Source organism: Sylvia atricapilla, chromosome 8 (assembly GCF_009819655.1).
Source record: "Sylvia atricapilla isolate bSylAtr1 chromosome 8, bSylAtr1.pri, whole genome shotgun sequence".
NCBI classification, from domain to species: Eukaryota; Metazoa; Chordata; class Aves; order Passeriformes; family Sylviidae; genus Sylvia; species Sylvia atricapilla.
Window position 1 is genome coordinate 13358481 of NC_089147.1, and position 17061 is coordinate 13375541.

The 17061-nt window shown below is 51.8% G+C and overlaps 1 protein-coding gene across 1 annotated transcript; it reads left to right on the plus strand.

Annotated features, from left to right (window-relative positions):
• The first annotated feature begins 4050 nt into the window (after positions 1-4050).
• On the plus strand, positions 4051-10365 carry TLX1 (T cell leukemia homeobox 1). The gene is made up of 3 exons (XM_066324478.1): positions 4051-4566; positions 6219-6420; positions 9764-10365. The coding sequence occupies exons 1-3, from the start codon at positions 4098-4100 to the stop codon at positions 9984-9986; spliced, it is 894 nt and encodes a 297-aa protein (XP_066180575.1). The 5' UTR covers positions 4051-4097; the 3' UTR covers positions 9987-10365.
• The last annotated feature ends 6696 nt before the right edge of the window (positions 10366-17061 follow it).

Here is a 17061-nt window from a genome sequence, read left to right on the forward strand (position 1 = left end):
TATGTATAGTGGCTGTGGATACTTGAAGGAGGTGAGATGCTCTGGAGAAGTGGAGACCAAGGACATCGGGCTTCCTTAATGGATTAATTTTGCAGCAATTTAGTGCACATGTCAGCTCCTGCATTGGAGGTTTTTGTTTAGCTCCAAAGAGGTCTGAGCCACCTTATTGGTGTTCTCCATGAAACAGGATTTCTCTGTACAGAAGAACTAAGAGCTAAAGCAGCAGTTCGGGCAAACACTTGTGCATGTCTGTCTCTCTGGGCTCTGCCTAGAGTGTGATATCTGAATTATTTTTGTAGGGCCTGGCATTTCAAGTCCTAGCAAAGAGTAACAAATCCATCTCTCAGCAAATAGAAACATACTGATTGTGAATCCAGGCAGAGACAGCTGGGCTGGGGTGCCTTTGGCCCCCACTCCAGGAATCCATTTGTAGGATCATTGGATGCACCTCAAAGTGGGTGCTGGTTCTTATAGACTCTCCTGTTGGGATGTGAACCTAAAAGCACCAAGGCTGACCCTGACGAATCTTAGTGTGTGAGCTTGCAGCCCTGCCTCTTTAGCCTCAGAATTAGGGAGGCAAACCCCACATATTAACTGACAGGGCATTTCCAGAGCCTTGTGCTCTACAGTACTGCTCAAGCCACAGGCCTGGACAGTCTAAGGGGAAACTGAGGCCAGGAGCAATTTTTACTGGAACATCTGAACTGGGTGTTGTCCTGGAGTTTAGATGTGCAGTGCCCAAACTTCTAGGGCCAGGAGCTGTGGCTTTCTCAAGGATGCAAGTGAAGTCTGTTTTGCGCAGAGAATAAATCCTGGGGCTGTGCATCATCCCCAAACTCATCAATAATTCCCATTGATTTCCAGAAATTTTGAATCCCTGTCAGGACCTAGCCCTGCCTGCTCTTCTCTTTTGTCCTCACTGGGTGAAAGACAGAAAGAATCCTGATTTGCCTGTAATCTGTCTCCTGGCAAGCTTTATCACCCCAAAGCCTCTGCCTTGGGCTCAGCAGTTGGGGGGTGTGACCCTCACTAACCAAGGTGTCAAGGTGTTGACCTTATGATTTCTTGAGGCCAGTCCCTCTGGGGCCTTCAGCATCTGCTTGGCCTGGGGGATCCCTGGCACGGGGGAGGCCAAGGCTTTCCCTGGCATCAGCTGGGGCCTTTGGGATGTGCAAGAGGCACCAGGCAGCTGTGTTATTTTCTGGAGGGGGGATATCTCCTGGGTCTCAGGACTTGGCAGCAGATCTGGGTCCCTCTGGATGTCAGAGCTCACTGGCAGCGGACTCTGGCACTGTGCACGACTGGCATGGAATGTTTTATTGCTGCCCTGTGGAGACAACCTGACATGATCAGGGCAGGTGAGCAGGCTCTGCCCCACATCTCCTGTATGACAAGGGGCAGAAGAAGAAGCTCAGCCATATCCTGAAGAAGGGGAAAGGCAGCTGCAGTCCTGTGGGACAAGAAGGCCCCCTGCCCGAGGGCAGCCTCCCGGCCCCGGCTGGCCCCAGCCCTCACTCCCTCCCTCCTCTCCCAGCTCCTCCTAACCACAAGGACTTTGGTTGATGGAGCTGGCGCCAGCGAGTTCCCTGAAGAGTTCAGAAGTCAAGAACTGAGGCAGGTACTGGGAGGGGGGGGGGAAACCCGACCCCAGCGGGCAGGCAGGGCTGGGTGGTGGTGGGGGCAGGCTGGCTGGGCACCGGCCGGGCATGGGGCCGAGGGGCGGCTCTGGGTTCCTCCTGCCGCCCGCGGTCTCCACAGCCTTCCCGTGTGGGGCTGTGGTGGTGGGTGTGGTGATAGTGACGGGTCTTGGGGTATCACAGCAGGGTTGTGGCTTGGGTGAGGGTGGCAGGAACCCACAAGCACTGATGTGTCAGTGTGTGCATGTCTGAGGGTGTCTGAAGACACGGGAACTGGTTTTATGTGTTTCTGCCTGTTGTGGGAGTGGCTGTGGGTGTGAATACACACGGTTGTGCAGGTGTAAATGAGAACGTGTGTCAGAACTTGTGTGTGTGCAGGAGGTTGTAACTGTCTGTGAGCGTGTGGGGATGTTTGAATAAGAGCACAAATGGTGTGTGTGCGAGAGAATGTGTGGGACTGTGAGCATGGATGCCTGTGAGCTCATAAGGCTATTTGTGAGCTTGTGTGCAACACTGGGAGTGTGAGGATGAGGATGGGATGACACAGCTGGTGACGAGTGAGGAGGTCTACCTGAGTGCACAGATGCGACTTTCCCGTCGAGTGCCGTTTGTTTCGTATGGGCGATACCCCGGAGCAGGCTGTCCCATGGGAGTCCCCACGGTCCCTTGTGGGCACTAAACCTACTAAACCCCTTGTGAGCACGCTAAAGACGTGAAGGGCAGCCTTTGCCCCAGCCGGGGAGGAGGGCTCCTGGACGGCCGGTCCCAGCCAGCTGCTGGAAGGATAAGGCGGGCAGAGCACAAACTACCGGGCAAAACCCTGGCGCCGCGGCCGGGAGCGCTGGGTCTCACTGAGCAGTGCCGGTAGGAAGCAGTGGGAGGCCGGATTCAAGGAGACGGCAATGCCCGGTCCCATCGGCGGCTCTGCGCCCGGCCCGGCTGTGCGGTGCAGGCACCGACGGGTCAGAGCCACAAGTTTCACAGAAATTGCAATAGTGACTTTCATTTTCATGTTCTTTTAAGCTTTTAAATTTTTTTTTTTTTTAAACGAAAACGCCCATCTCCCCGCGGGCAGGGGCGGGAGGGGACGGAGGCAGCAGATGGCGGGGCCAGCAGTGGCGGGTGCCCCGTCAGCGGTGTCCGCTGCCCCGTGGGGTGCAGCTGGGGCCTGCCATCGTCCCGGGGGAATGAGCCCCGCCCCGGTTCTCCGGGGGGTGTGTTTCAGAGCCCCTCGCCTCCTCTCATCACACCCCTTCCACAGGTCCGGGCGCTGGTGGGGTGCCCTTCTCAACATCCCCGTCTCCCTGCTCTGGGATCTGGCGGTGGAAGAGCCGCCCCCTCCGCGGCTTTTTGAAAGGTGCTGAATTTTGAAATTGAGAATACCCTTCCGGAACAAAGGGGCACGGCGTGTCTGGGACCCCACCAGAAGGGGATCCTCCGGCTTCAGCCCTTGCTTGGGATCAGCGGCAGCCCCTGGCGATGGCAAGCTAGGCTTGATTCTCCGGCGGGGGCTGGCAGCCAAGATCTCCCTTCCCAGCAGTCCGCGGCCACAAACTCCAGGACCAAACGTCCCCGCTCTGCCGCCCGGTATTAGCCACTATTTCACCCCCCAGTGCCCTGCCCTCACCCAGAGCTCACTTTATAAGGCCGAGACGGGCGGTGATTTTTTTTTTTTTTTTTTTTTTTTTTTTTTTTTTTTTTTTTTTTTTTTTTTTTTTTTTTTTTGCGGTGGGGTGGGGGTGCGAGAGGGAGCTGGGGAAGAAGAAACTCCTCTTGTGTGCTCTTCTCTGCTGTCATTCACTGGGCTGCTTTCAGCATCCAACCAATGGAGAGTGAGGGCCTGCAGCAGTAGGCCCTGGGTAGGGTGATTGATGGGCAAGCGGGGCGGCGGGCGATCGCACTCACAATCCGCCGCGCTCCGCTCCGCGGGGCTCCCGGCTCCCCACCGCCCGTCGCGGCCAGGGGTCCCCGGGGCACCCTTGTGTGTGTGTGTTTGTGTGTCCGTGCGTACGTCTGTGTGTCCGGGGTGAGAGGCTCCTGACGCCTCTTGGTACCTGGGGGAGCTGGGTCTCATCGGAGCGGGACCAGTGTGCGTGGCTGCGGCGTGTCTCCGCTCCTGGAATCTGTTGAGTGTGTTCGGCGCGGCTGTGTCTCCCGTGTCTGTGTCCTGTGCCTCGCCGGGCACGGCTGTCGCCCCCGGGCTGCGGGGGTGTTTCACTCTTGTACCTGGGCTGCGCATGGCTGTGCTGCTGCGCTTTCGTGCTGAGCGTGTGGCTGCCGTGTCCCGGCCTTGCGTGGCTCTGCTGGCGTTTCTTGGGGTGCTCTGCCACCGTGCTATGGGACTGAGCGCGTAGCCGGCGTGCCCCGGCGGTGTGCGGCCCCGTTGCCGGTTTCGGGGCGGTGTGGGGCTGTGCTGCCCTGCCCGGGCCGGAGCTCCGGCCCCGGTGCCCGAGCGGCGGCATGGAGCACCTCGGGGCTCACCACCTGCACCAAGGGCAAGCCGAGCCCATCAGCTTCGGCATCGACCAGATCCTCAACACGTCGGAGCCGGGCAGCTGCATGGTGTCGCACCCGCGGCTGCAGGACTCGGCGGACTACGGGCTGGGCTGCATCGTGGGCAGCGCCTATAACACGGTCACGGGTGGCTACGGGGCGAGCGGCGGCGCGGCCGGCGCCTACACCGGCACCTCCTGCAGCATGGGCGGCCTGCCCGGCTCCTACAACGTGAACATGGCGGTGAGCATGAACGGCAACACCTTGAGCTCGGCCGGCGGGGTGATCCGCGTCCCGGCCCATCGCCCCGTGGCCGGCGGCGTCCACCAGCCCCTCTCCGCCGCCGTGCCGGCAGTGAACGGCATGAACAGCCTCACGGGGCTCACCTTCCCCTGGATGGAGAGCAACAGGCGGTACACAAAAGACAGGTTCACAGGTGAGTTGAGCTACCGGGACCCTCCTTCTCTCTCTGCTCCCGCTGCCCCGCTTCCTCCCCCGCCACCCGGCCTCGGCGCGGCAACCAGTGCCCACAGGGGCAGGCAGGATCCAGCCGGAGAGCTCTCCGGCCGGATGGAGAAAGCAGTCGGGATGGTCCTGGGAAGATGGTCCGGGAGGAGGCCAGAAGCAAGACAGAGTGGGAAATGAGATGTATTCAGCCCCCTCTAAATGAGTTGTTTTGTTTGTTGGTTTTGATATTTTGGTTGGTTTGATCGTTCGTGTATGTGGGGGCTTTTGTTGTTGTTGTTTTAGTTCCTTTTAATTAATTAATTAATTAGTTAGTTTGGTGTAGGCTTTTTACGTATATTTTCTTCCCGCGGTACGGGTCGGCAAAGGCGGGCAAGGAGGAAAAGGGCTGGTATATTCCGCACACGACCTCCAGCGAGCCGCGGACACGGCTGCCCCGTCCCTGCCGCCCGAGCCAACGCCCGGGGAAACTTTCCTTCAAAACCGAGAGTTATTTGGGAAGCACAGCCCGCCGGCGGGGAGGCAGACAGGCGGCCGCGGCCCTGGCCTGCCCGGGAAGGCCGTCCCGTCGCCTTCCTTAACCGGACTGGCTTTCCCCGGCTGCGCATTTCGGGTCAAGCCTTTTTCCCCATCAAAAGGGACTTTTTGCAGACCCAAGCAGAGCGGGGCTCGGGCTAGAGCCGCTTCCCGGCCTCGCCACCGTTTCCAGCTATAGCTGGGCTCGTCTTTCGGCACTAACAAAGCAAAAATTCGATCAACGAAAAGAAATAAATAAAAAAGACTCAAACAAACAAAAGGAACGAAATTACGACAGGGAAAAATTAGTGCCTCTCCCCGAGGGCGGAAACCGAGGCCCGATTTTTGAAAGTTCCCGTTTAATTTCGCCCCGATGGCGCTGAATTCGGGCACGGCCGCGGGCGGACGAACTGGCTGTTCCCCTGGCAAGCACCTGACTGGATTTCACTCAGTTTGTTACAGGCTTAGACACAATTTGACTTTTCATTAATTATTTTTGTGGGGTTGGAAACAAACAAACGAACAAACAAACCCCAAAACAACAAGAACAAAGCCATATATATATTTAAAACAAAACGACAACAACAACAACAAAAAAGAACAAACAAACGGAATAACAAATTGTAACTCCGGTTTCCAGTCCGGGACTTCCCGTGTACGAGGCACTGGGGCTGGGGCCGATGGGGTTAGCGCCGCGCCTAAACGAAATTATCCCGAGCCCGCTTGGCACGGATCGCGGAGCCCCGGCCCAGCGCCAGGACCGGCTGCCGCTGCCGACCCCCAGTTCCCCGGCAGGCACTCGGCCGGGCAAGCGGCCACTTTCCCCTCCGCCGGAGCCGAGCGGTGCCCGGCGGTGCCCGCAGCACCCAGGAAAGGCCGCCGGGCCTTCCGTGTACGCGGGGCCGCCGCCGAGTTTTCGCAGCTCGTGTGTGGGTGTCGACGGGGAAGCCGCGGCTTCGGAGCGCTGGGGGGTGGTCCCCAGCCCAGCGGCCGGGAGCCGGAGCCCCTCTGCTGATGTGTCGCTGCTTGCTTCTTTGCTTCTCATCCCCCCTCCTTCCGTGTCCCCCCCAGTGGCCCTCTCACCCTTCACTGTAACACGCCGTATAGGTCACCCCTACCAGAACCGCACGCCCCCCAAGAAGAAGAAGCCGCGCACCTCCTTCACCCGCCTGCAGATTTGCGAGCTGGAGAAGCGCTTCCATCGGCAGAAATACCTGGCCTCGGCCGAGCGCGCTGCCCTGGCCAAGGCCCTCAAGATGACAGACGCCCAAGTGAAGACCTGGTTCCAGAACCGGCGCACCAAGTGGAGGTGAGGCGCACCGGGGGGTCTCGGTGGACCGGGATGGGGCGGCCCTGGGGCGGACAGACCTGGCTGCCAGCAGCTCTGCCAGGAGCATTGATGGCAGGGCAGAGGCGTGCAAGCCTCGCGTGTGTGCGAATGTGACCGTGTGTTGCAGGCACAGCGGTGTGTGTGTGTGCCTGCATGCGCTGTGTGCACACCTGCGGGCGTGTGTAGCAAGCAGGACACGCGTGTGTGACTGCACGGTCAGTGTGAAGGCCGTGCGTGCCCGGGTGTGCCGGTACGCAGTGTGTGTGCGTGCGTGCAAAACACAGCCCCGCGAGTGGGTGTGGTGCGGGTCCGTGTATTACATGGTGTGTGCACACCGGACCTGCGTGCAAAAACGCGCGCCGGAATGCCACAGGGATGAAATGAACGTGTGCGTGCACACACGCGTGCAGTGGGTGCAGTCAGTGTCACCAGAGGGTGAGGAGGTTTCCAAGCCTCTGTCGGCAGCAGCGTGCGGGAGCCCCCGGCCCGGCGCTGTCGGGGTGCCGGGCTCTGCGCAGCGCGGAGATTTTTGTTCCCGCGGGCTTCGCGGTGCCTCCTTGCCCAAGAACCTTCTTTTTGTTCTGCTGCCGGGCGTGCCGGTAAAGCCGGAGAGGAAGAGAAGGCTGGGCTCACACGGAGCCTCCAGGGCTCCATCGCAGTGACCCTGCCCCTCCCAAGCTGCACGTTCCCGGGATGTTCCCGAGGGAAACATCCCAGCCCTGAGAACATACCCCGCCCTGGGCTTGGGACAGGCCTCCCGCGGGGGCGGAAAGTGATGGGCAAGGGGGTGATTCCTCAGAGAGCAGAGAAGGTGGGTGCTGAGCACTGGGTGCTGGAGGGCAGACGGGTAGGCAGCTTCTTCAAAATGGGGGGAAAGGGCTTCCCCAGAGTCTTTCCAAGGGTTAATAGGACAGTAATTGGACTATTAGGACTACCTGAGTATGCTGGGGTTGGGTAAAAAATGGGGGTCAAGGAACCTGAAACCAAGGAGGTGTGGGAATCCTCAATCCTAGTGAGTTGTCCCCTAGAGAATCCATGGTAGAGCAATTCCCCAACTGTTAGGAAGTCGCTAGCTGGAGTGATCTCTATTAGCCAGAAACAGAATCCTGGAGGAGGAACAGTCCTGCTGTGGCCTGCAAAATGGGGTCAGCTGTGTCTTCTAACCAGGTTTCCTAAGGAAGTGAGGCAAATCCATCTGTCAATACCCTTTACGTCTGTTGGCTAAATTCAGCTTCTTTTGGCAGAGGTGCAGAGGATACAAACCTATTCACGTGTTTTACAAAAAATAGCTGGGTAAAGAGAAACAAAATCCTGCTTCTGCCTAAGGGAAAGGCTGCAGCCAGACCTCAGCTGTAATATTAGACATGGGAGAATTTCTAGCCCGAGCCAGAGGGACACAGACATGTAAGTTCTGCTTGTGTCTGCTGGGTGTTGCGATGGAGATGAGGGTGCCCCTGGCTGATAGGACACCCAACTTGCTGCCTCAGGCCCCTGCACTGGGCAGTGGGCTCTGAGTGGTTCCTGGAGCACTGGGAGCTGGAAGGAGCCACTGTAGGCTCGGCCTGAATTAGGCAGTGGGAAGTATCCAAGAAAAGAGAGTTGCTATGGGTCCTCTGAGCAATTTAACTTCTTGAATGCAGATTGTGTGGAAGAGTCTTGCCCCTGCTCCTTGCCTGGTTGTCTCTGCTGGAGCGACGTGTCTGTGTGATGCCCTCCTCAGATTTGGGCTCTTGCATTAGACACAGCTCTTTACAGGCAGGTATGAACCTGGAAATCCCATTCTGATGTGAATCCATGACTAGACTGGCCGCTTGCAGCAGGAAAGTACTTGGAAGCAAGGTGCTCAGAGCCATGGTGCTCCTGATCTTGGGGCTCTCTCTCTCCTCCTGGAGCATCTCCTCATTGTGCAGGGAGTCATTAAATATTTATTGAGGCAGAGACCAAGCTGCTCCCTCGGCTGGTGTAGCTCTGAGCCTGTTCTTCCTGGGATGTCTGATGTGAGATGTTGACACAGTGATTAGAGCAGGGACTGAGCCCTGAACTATCTGCTCCCAGGAGGGGGCACTGGCCACATGTCTGGAGGATTGGGTGCCCAGAGGCCCATTGCCAGCATCCAGGCTCCAGCCTACATCCCCATTGGGAGCCAGGGACCCCCTGCCCTGTGCTCTGAGATGTCACTGTAGAGATCAGAGCTGCCGCTTCCAATTCCCATGGCCAAAGAGGATGAGACATCTCACATCCCTCAGAGTTGCTAAATTAAAAAGCTGCCATTTCGTGTGTCACTGGCCCACTGAAGCTACTGAGACGATGTCAGCTGAGCCTGGGGGTATGAGAGATGGAGGGGATGGCTTGGGAATCACCCTGGGACCAGCACTGTGAGTTGCTCCCAGGTTTTCCCAGCAGCATCGGTAGAGGTGCCAGTTGAAGTAGAGGTGAACGCAAGTTGCAGATTTTAGACTGACCTGCCATTCAAGCAGGCAGGAGGGGGGTTTCCATAGAGGATATAAGAGGATTCAGGCTATTTCTAGCTATCCCATTCTCTGCCCCAGGCAGCCCAGATCCAGGGCCTGATCAACAGTGAAAAGAGCCCCTCCTGAGCCCCTTACACCCTCTCCTTGGGGATCACTTCTGCTGCTGTCATACTAGGCAGACACATGTCCAAACTGTTCTGAAAACATTGTCATTCACTCTTTCCAGATAGTATATTCCGTGCTTTGATTTGTTCCTACTGCTGAAACATGTGTTTCTAGTGTTTAGATGAAATTTTGCTCCCTGCCACGGGAATGTTTTTGCCTTCATCCAAGCTTTCAACAGCTGGTCAGCATGGCATGGCAGGCAAGATGGCAAACCTGGATCCTGGAAAGGGATGTCCAGGGTCACGCTGCCCATCTTCCAGCTGTGTGGCACTGCCAGTCACTGTCTCACCCCATCCTGCTCCGTGCTTCTTCCTGGGGCTTTGCATGTTTGGCTCTTGCTGTTAGACCAGAGCATGTTTTCAGGGGATCACAACTTCTGCAGTGCTGTTGTGTGACATTTTGGGTGTTTTGTCTCTGCTTGTTTTTTCCTGTGGGCAGAGAGCAATCCAGAGCTGTGGGCTGCTCCCAGGTCTCTTTGATCAGAGTAATTTTTGCTGAAGCCAATTAAGACAGATAGACCCAGCCCCCAGTTTATGGGATTTGCTGGCCATTTGGGTAGGGGATGGCAAGGCACCCTCTTTTCCTACCCCTGCCCTCCCACATCATGAGCAGCCAGCCCAACCTAATCTCTCTGGAGATCTCCTTCCTTTGCTCCCCAGCCCCCCTAATGGCTCCCTCTCTCCCAGGAGGCAGACAGCGGAGGAGCGCGAGGCTGAGCGGCAGCAAGCAAACCGCATCCTCATGCAGTTGCAGCAGGAGGCCTTCCAAAAAACCATCAACCAGCCCATCCAAGCCGACCCCATCTGTGTCCACAACTCCTCTCTCTTTGCCCTCCAGAATCTCCAGCCTTGGTCTGACGACTCCACCAAAATCACCAGTGTCACCACTGTCGCCTCTGCTTGTGAATAAGTCTGGCACCCACTGGTGGCACCGACACCTTCTACTGGCCGGGCTGTCCCCAGGGGGACACAAGGCATCCTTGGTGGGACATATAGCAACTCTGTTTCTCCCCGAGGAGGACTGGAACCCCCTGATCCTCTGGCCACGTGTATCCTATGTATCCAGCTGGGAAAACCCTCCACAAGAAACAAAAAGACGGAAAGCCACCCCCAAAACTCTCCCCAGCCATGGAGTCGCTGGAGCAGCAATGCTGTCTCACCTCCCCCCAACCCCTTTGTTCTCTTGAAAGTCTCCAGTGTCGACCCTGAACTTGCTGACATGCTGCCAGACAAAAGCCCAGCCCTGACAGACACAGCCGCCGGTGTTCATCCAGCTGGGGGATAGGAAAACTTCCTTAGGCTCCTACTGGCGGCAGTGCAAAGCCTATGTACACCTTTATATATCCATATATACACACACACACACACACACACACACACACACATATATATATATATATGTATATGTTTTGAACTGATGGCTTGAAAGAAAAGGAGGAGGCTCCCTGTGAAGCATGTCTGCTGTGAGCCTCCTTGGGTCGTCCACACTGGAGACGTTCGGAGATGCAACAAATGGAGAAAACAGCAGCAATTTCTGCCTGTGCCAGATGGGAACCCTTCAGATCTCACCTCGCTGTCTCTCCTCCCCTTTTTCATTAATTTTTTCTTGTGAAGGGGGAACAAGAGAAGGATCTGACAGACTCCTGAGGACGGTAAATATGATATCTCAATTGTATGAAGGGCCCAAACAGTCCCTGGCTGCCATGGACTCTGTGCCCATCAGCGAGTATTTTAATAATGAGAAGACCTGGGTGGCAGCTTGGGGGGGTAATGCAGTTTCTTTCCATGGAATATTTCCATATAATTTGCAAAGTGTTGTCCAATGTTTTATTTTATCAGTTTCATGTTAGAAGGCAGTTCCTGACAGCAAAAAATTGATTTCACTCTCAGCTGTTTAACTTAGTTGTTATTTTAATTGTACCAAGAGAATGAGACACAATTAAACAAAGCACTTCTAGCAAATGCCAGGAATATATATATATATATACATAAACAGTATATATTTTTCAGTTACTTATAACCTAAAACAGCACTGCCAATTTAAGCAGTTAGTACAAACAAGCAACCAGAAAACCTATTTTCAGTGAGAATTTTAAAGGCATTCATTTGTTTGCTTTTTTGTTGTTGTTTTCTTTTTTTTTTTTAAGTTATGCACTTACAAGGTGTTTTATGTGTATTCATTTTATAAAGTGCTTGTGTAATTTATGTGGAAATGAAAAAGAAAATAAAAAATCTCCAGGGTACTGAATAAATCATTTAAAGCCTTGCTGTTCCCTGTCTATTAGTTCCCCAACAGGAGACAGCATATCACAACTGCTGCCGAAGCCTGTGCTATTTTTTTAAAAAAATGAAAATAGAGTTAGTATTTCCATTTGACTTTGCTCAGGTCCACTTGGCTTTGGAAGCTTCAGATGTAATATGCTGTGTTTTAATCCCTCGTCCTATAAACATTTTCAGGCTTCAACCCAGCAGTGCATTTAGCACTAGCTTTAATTGAAGCCTTTCTGGGGGGCTTGCTGGGGGTGGCAGAGACTATGCAGGGGCTTAGCCCTAAACTCATGTGGAATAATTTATTGAATAAGACCTTGGAATGAGGTCTCACCTGGGCTGAGGCAGATCTACAGTTATTTGTGTCTGAAACTGAATACGGAAAGGGGAATTTGAATATAAAGAAACGTGCAAGAGTGCATTTTAGAGACAATCTTGCAGGGATTGTTCTGGGGACAGTGTTTTCCATTTGTACTCAGCTTTGCTGCAGGGCATTGTCTCCAGCTTGGCAAGCCCTTCTCAGAGGAAAATCAAACCGGTGAGAAAACTCACATCAGCTTCTTTGGGGGAGATTCCCAGCCCTGTGGCTGGCTTCAGCCTGGTGTTTCCTTCCAGCACTGGGAATTACTGAGTAAAGGATGTTGGAGGATACGACTGAAAAGGGCAGGCAGCCACCAGCAGTGGCCCTGGGGTCCAGGCTGCCCTGTGGGACATGTGCAACAAAACAGACCAAGCCTTTGATACCTGGTGGGTGCCAGTGCTCCGGGAGGCTGAGCCCTCTGGGTGCAGCGTTGTTGGGGAGTTTGTTAAGGGATCATATGAATGGCCTGCTTCATCCAAAATCTCCTATTGTAGGACTGGGCTGAGGATTTATGGTGCTGCAGGGTTTTCCTATTCTGCAGTCCAGTGTGTATGAGAAAACAGAGGAACATCTGCAGAAATGGAGAGAAAAGAAGCTGGAAAAAGAAAAAAAGGATAAAACACAGGAAAATATAAATCTTGGATGCATTTTTGGAAATATCTTTAAAAGATGTTGATTACTGCCAGAAAACTACTAAAATAAAATAATTTGTATTTTTTCCAATGTAAATTTCAGGGAAGTCTTTTCTTTGAATTCTGTTTCACACTACAGTCAGATATTTCGATTCTGATTAAGCTTATTATTTACCACATACCAGACTTTGTCTATGAAGTTAAACTCCTTCAGGAGGCATGATGTGTACAAATCTTTAATGGTTTACAGTTTGTTGCAGTGTATATTTTTGTTTTCAGTGTTTCTGCATAGGAAAAAGCATCAATCACAAAATAATAATGATAACAATAATAATAATAGTGATAGGACTCACTATTGATATTCAAAGTGTTTTCTACTTTATTATTATGACACATCAATATTGTAAAATTTAATTCTAAGACAGCCATTTTATAATATCTGCTTTATTCAGTTCATAATCCAAAATGTTCCCCAGTGAAGTTGAGCACATGATAATGCACATTCGAGGGAATATGTTAGGATCGAATATTCAGCTATACCTTGTTTTCAAAACTAGTGACTTCCCCCTTTTCCCATCAATCTTTCCTGTTAAAAAAAAAAAAAAAAAAAAAAAAAAAAAAAAAAAAAAAAAAAAAAAAAGAAGACTAAAAGTAAAAAAGGAGTCTCAATAAGAAATGAGAGTATATGTTACATTGGAACCGAAAAGCAGTTGCCTGGTTTTTCTTGTCCCTGGAAAAATTGCTTCTGGAGGAGTTTTCTCTTAAAATATTTCTCTTAGATTCATTTTAAAAATTGTTTTGGTGGCAGAAGGTGTTTTTGATATCTGCATATGTGCTTCCAGTTATTAACATTATGATCTGTACCTAGACAATAAAAGTTGTCTGAAATATGATGGAATTAAATCAATAAGTAATGACATGAAACAATGACACGTAATGTTATGCTTTGTAGACTGACATCACCTCAGCTGTATCCTGGGGCCATCCATATCACATTGAAGGCTGATTTAATTTTTTGTATTATACTTATTTGGGAGCAGGAATAAAATTGCATTAAGATGCCTTGAAAGTCATTTCCCCCTTCCTTCACTCTCAAAATAAAGCAAATCCCAAACATGAAATGGGAGTCAGGGAGAAATGTTTTTCTACTGTTTGCCTGCATCTAAGAAGTACAGACCAAGGTAGAGTGACTTTGGAAGGGAAAAGCCTGAAGCTGAAGGCACAGGGCATCACAGGGGACTGCACTGTGGTTGTGCTCATCTCTCTCACCCACAACGCTGCCAGGGATCCAGAGCTATCATTCATTTGGGTTGGATGTGCTCAGCTTTTGAAGGCAAAATCTGGAGGGCGGGCGGAAACACTGTCTTTGCATGAGCAACTGGAGTATTAAACATCTGTGTGGAGCTGGAGGAGACGAAGCCCTATGGGAAGGGCTGTGGTTGTCTGGGTTTGGTCCCAGCTCAGCAAACTATGAGGGCAGGGGGGAAGCAGAGGTCTGGGCCCCATTTAGCCAATTAGTTGAGCACATGAGTCATCCAAAAAAGGATCAGTTGGTTTATCTTTGCTGAGGGATGGCCCAGGAAAAGGCTGAAGGGTCTTTGCTGGAGCCTTCCACCTTGAACAGAGCCTGCAGTTGTGCTTGGCACGGGACCATTTCATCCCTGCAGTACATGCATACCCCAGTTTCTACATGAGTACCCTATGCAGCTTTTCTTGGGCTGCATTTCCTCACCTACAGGACATTTGTTATGTATTTTAAGTTATTTCTGCAGCAGCAGCAGCATCAGTGAGCGTCACCTGTGTGTGGCATTCGCTGGAGAAAGACTGAGGGGAGTGTTCATGTCCTCTAATATGGTTTGTGTAATTGATAATGAATGGAGGCACTGACCCCACAAACACCCTTATGCAGGATCATTTTCATTATCTCGCTGAGACTGTTGATTGGTGGTTTTGAATGTGCTCCTAATTAACCAACACACTAAAAAAAAAAAGCTTAAAACCGCCTCAGCACGGCGGCAGCAGGAGCCCGTCCCCGCAGAGGCAGCCCCTCCTCACCGCCAAGGCTGGCTCACAGACAATCGGGGCTAGACGGGCTAAAAAACCCAAACCAATTTACTGACAAAACTGAAAACGGCTTTGCTGAAAACTGTTTGGGTTACAGTAAAAAGCCATTCCTCTCTGGGGTTCTGGGACAGCTGGAACTTTTTGAATTAACCTTTTTTTCCCCCCGCCCTTGCCAGAAGCAGACCGGCTGAGTGGCACTGTTTCTTTGTGCAGCCATCGGCTTTGACGGCCACTTGTTTAAAAAATGTTTGTGAAATAACATTTGGAATTATCAAATTTTCCTGAGTGAAAATTTTCTAAATAAGAATGCCTTAAATTGGGGGGGGGGGGGAGGTACTTTTTTAAACAAATATTAAGGGAAGAAAAAAGCACACAAGGCTATAGATTATCAAAACAAACTTTTGTTGGAGTCACACCAGATTGCTTTTTTCAGATGTTTTGTTTGTGCAGCTAACTATGATTTTGATATTCCTTAAATTATTGTTAATGTCTCTGTTACAGTAGGAAATTTGTTTGATGGGTCAGCACTTATCCAAGATTAAGAGAGATGTTTTTCCCGCTATTCCTTTCCATTAATCAGAAACTCTATGTTACTGGTGATTTTAAATTAATTCTATACATTTATTCAAGTCCCACCGAAAATTGTAAACTGTATTCAATATGCTGTACAGACTGTACTCAAAGAGTTTAGATTTTTTTTCTGACAACACAAGAATAATCTTAATTTTTCCAACTGTAGAATATAGTTTTTGGCTTCCTTTTGGCTTTGTTTGGGCGTGGGTTTTTTTTTTTTTTTTTTTTTTTTTTTTTTTTTTTTTTTTTTTTAATTTTTGTTTTGTTTTGTTGCAGCTAGCTGTAGTAAGCACATGGCTGGCCTCAGCAGCTTTCAGCTCTGTAAGTTCAGGTCACACACCAGCCTCCAGCCAAATCTCTGTGTGCTGGAGGTGTGCAATCCCCTGTTGCAGAGAGCTGGAATCTCCTGCCCTGCACTTCCCTGAGACTGGAAGTTCAGTACTCACCTCACCCTCAGCTCAGCTGTTCTTTGCCTTTCTGCTTTCGAGACAAAAGTAAAATGAGCAGAAATGAGGAGTCCATGCTCTGGTTTTCGAGCAGGAAGGAGCAAAGCTTGAGAAAACTCGTTCTCTCATTGCCTGTAAAGAATGTGAACCCGCTGGTCTGAGCGCTGCGGTTAACTGTCTGTCTTTCCTAGACTGCAACTGTCTAAAAATAACAAAGCAGCAATTAAAAAATATCAATCAATATGTACTCTTTTTAGCTACAGTTAGGAAGCAATATTAAGATGGGGATAGATGAAAACATGGAGAAAAGCTTTGTTTCCCAGGGTCTTGCCTGCCTCAACCAGAGGTAATTTTTGGAAAGTCATTATGTTTAGCAATTTTTACCTGGTGTTGGGAGGTTTTAGGCACATGTCAGGGCTCACCAAATTCCTACTCTCTGAGCATTAATCTAGAATGTGGCTGCTTTGTGATGCCAGTGCTCAGTGGGGGTTACATTGAGCCTGGGGTATCAGGTGTGTTGGACATAAAGGTGCTGAGAGGCAGGGCTTGACCTCAGATCTCCCCATGTAAGGGGGCAAAGGGGAAGAAAGAGGTACAGGTGGGGATGGGGCTTGCTCAGGGTCATGGTGAGGAAGTGATCACAAGTGCAGTGAGCTGTGGCCAGGCCTCTGTGCGATCTGCCTCTCGCAGCTGATCTGCTTGTTTTCACAGAACAGCCTGGGGAAGTGGGGGTGTCCTCTGAGGTCAGGCTGGGGGAGGAGAGGATAAAGGCCGGCAGGTCCTGAGGAGCCATGATGTAGCACAAAGGTGCTCTTCTGAGATCTGCAGAGAAAAGGCAGCAAATCTGCAGGCTGGCGGGGTTTGAGGGGCACCTCGGACTCCTGGTCCAGTGGGAGCCTGGCTTGGGCAAAGGAGGGCTGTTCTCCAGCAGGAGCTATACCCAGCTTGCCTGGCCCTGCACCAGTGGCATGCACTGGAGGGTCTCTCAGGGTCTGGAAATGTCACACCGTGGACTGCTGCTGAAATGGCAGTCCTATGGCATCCCACGGTGACACAGTTGTGGAGTGCAGTGGTAACTGCTGGGCTGTATCCAGAGCACTTCCTTTCTTCCAGGATTAAGCTCCAGGAAGTTTTATACGCATTTACAGCACTGTTGCGCTGTGCTCCACTGCCTTTGGAGGGACGCCTGCAACCACAGAGGGATGTGTCCCAGGCAGCCTGCCCACTGACACAGCCACTTGCAGGGGCAAGTGAGGGAGCTGTGGCAGGAGCATTTCCCACTGGCCCCCATTCACACAAAAATGCTTGAAAAGGTCTGGCTTTCACTTTGGGATGGAGTGAAAACAAATGTTGTAACCTTATCAGTTGTTATGACATGTCTGAAACTTGCCTTTGCTGTGGCTCATACCACCACATCCAGAGGCAGGAGGTGGGATGTAGAGCAGAGAATGCCCTCTGTGGAGCAAGGCACCAGACATCTGTTGGTGTACTCACCACTGTTCCCATGCACTCTCCCTCAGGCTTGGTCCTTCGGAGATCTGAGGATCTGAGCATCTCACACACCACAGGCAGAAGCCAGACTTGTAGCAGTCAGGTGAGGAAATGCAGATTGTCTGCTCTGTGTGCCAGTCCCTGGGGAAA

Coding starts and splice junctions, on each gene's coding strand:
- TLX1 (XM_066324478.1), top strand. CDS start 4,098: ATGGAGCACCTCGGGGCTCACCACCTGCACCAAGGGCAAGCCGAGCCC. Junction 4,567..6,218: donor CACAAAAGACAGGTTCACAG/GTGAGTTGAGCT, acceptor CACGCCGTATAG/GTCACCCCTACCAGAACCGC. Junction 6,421..9,763: donor AACCGGCGCACCAAGTGGAG/GTGAGGCGCACC, acceptor CCTCTCTCCCAG/GAGGCAGACAGCGGAGGAGC.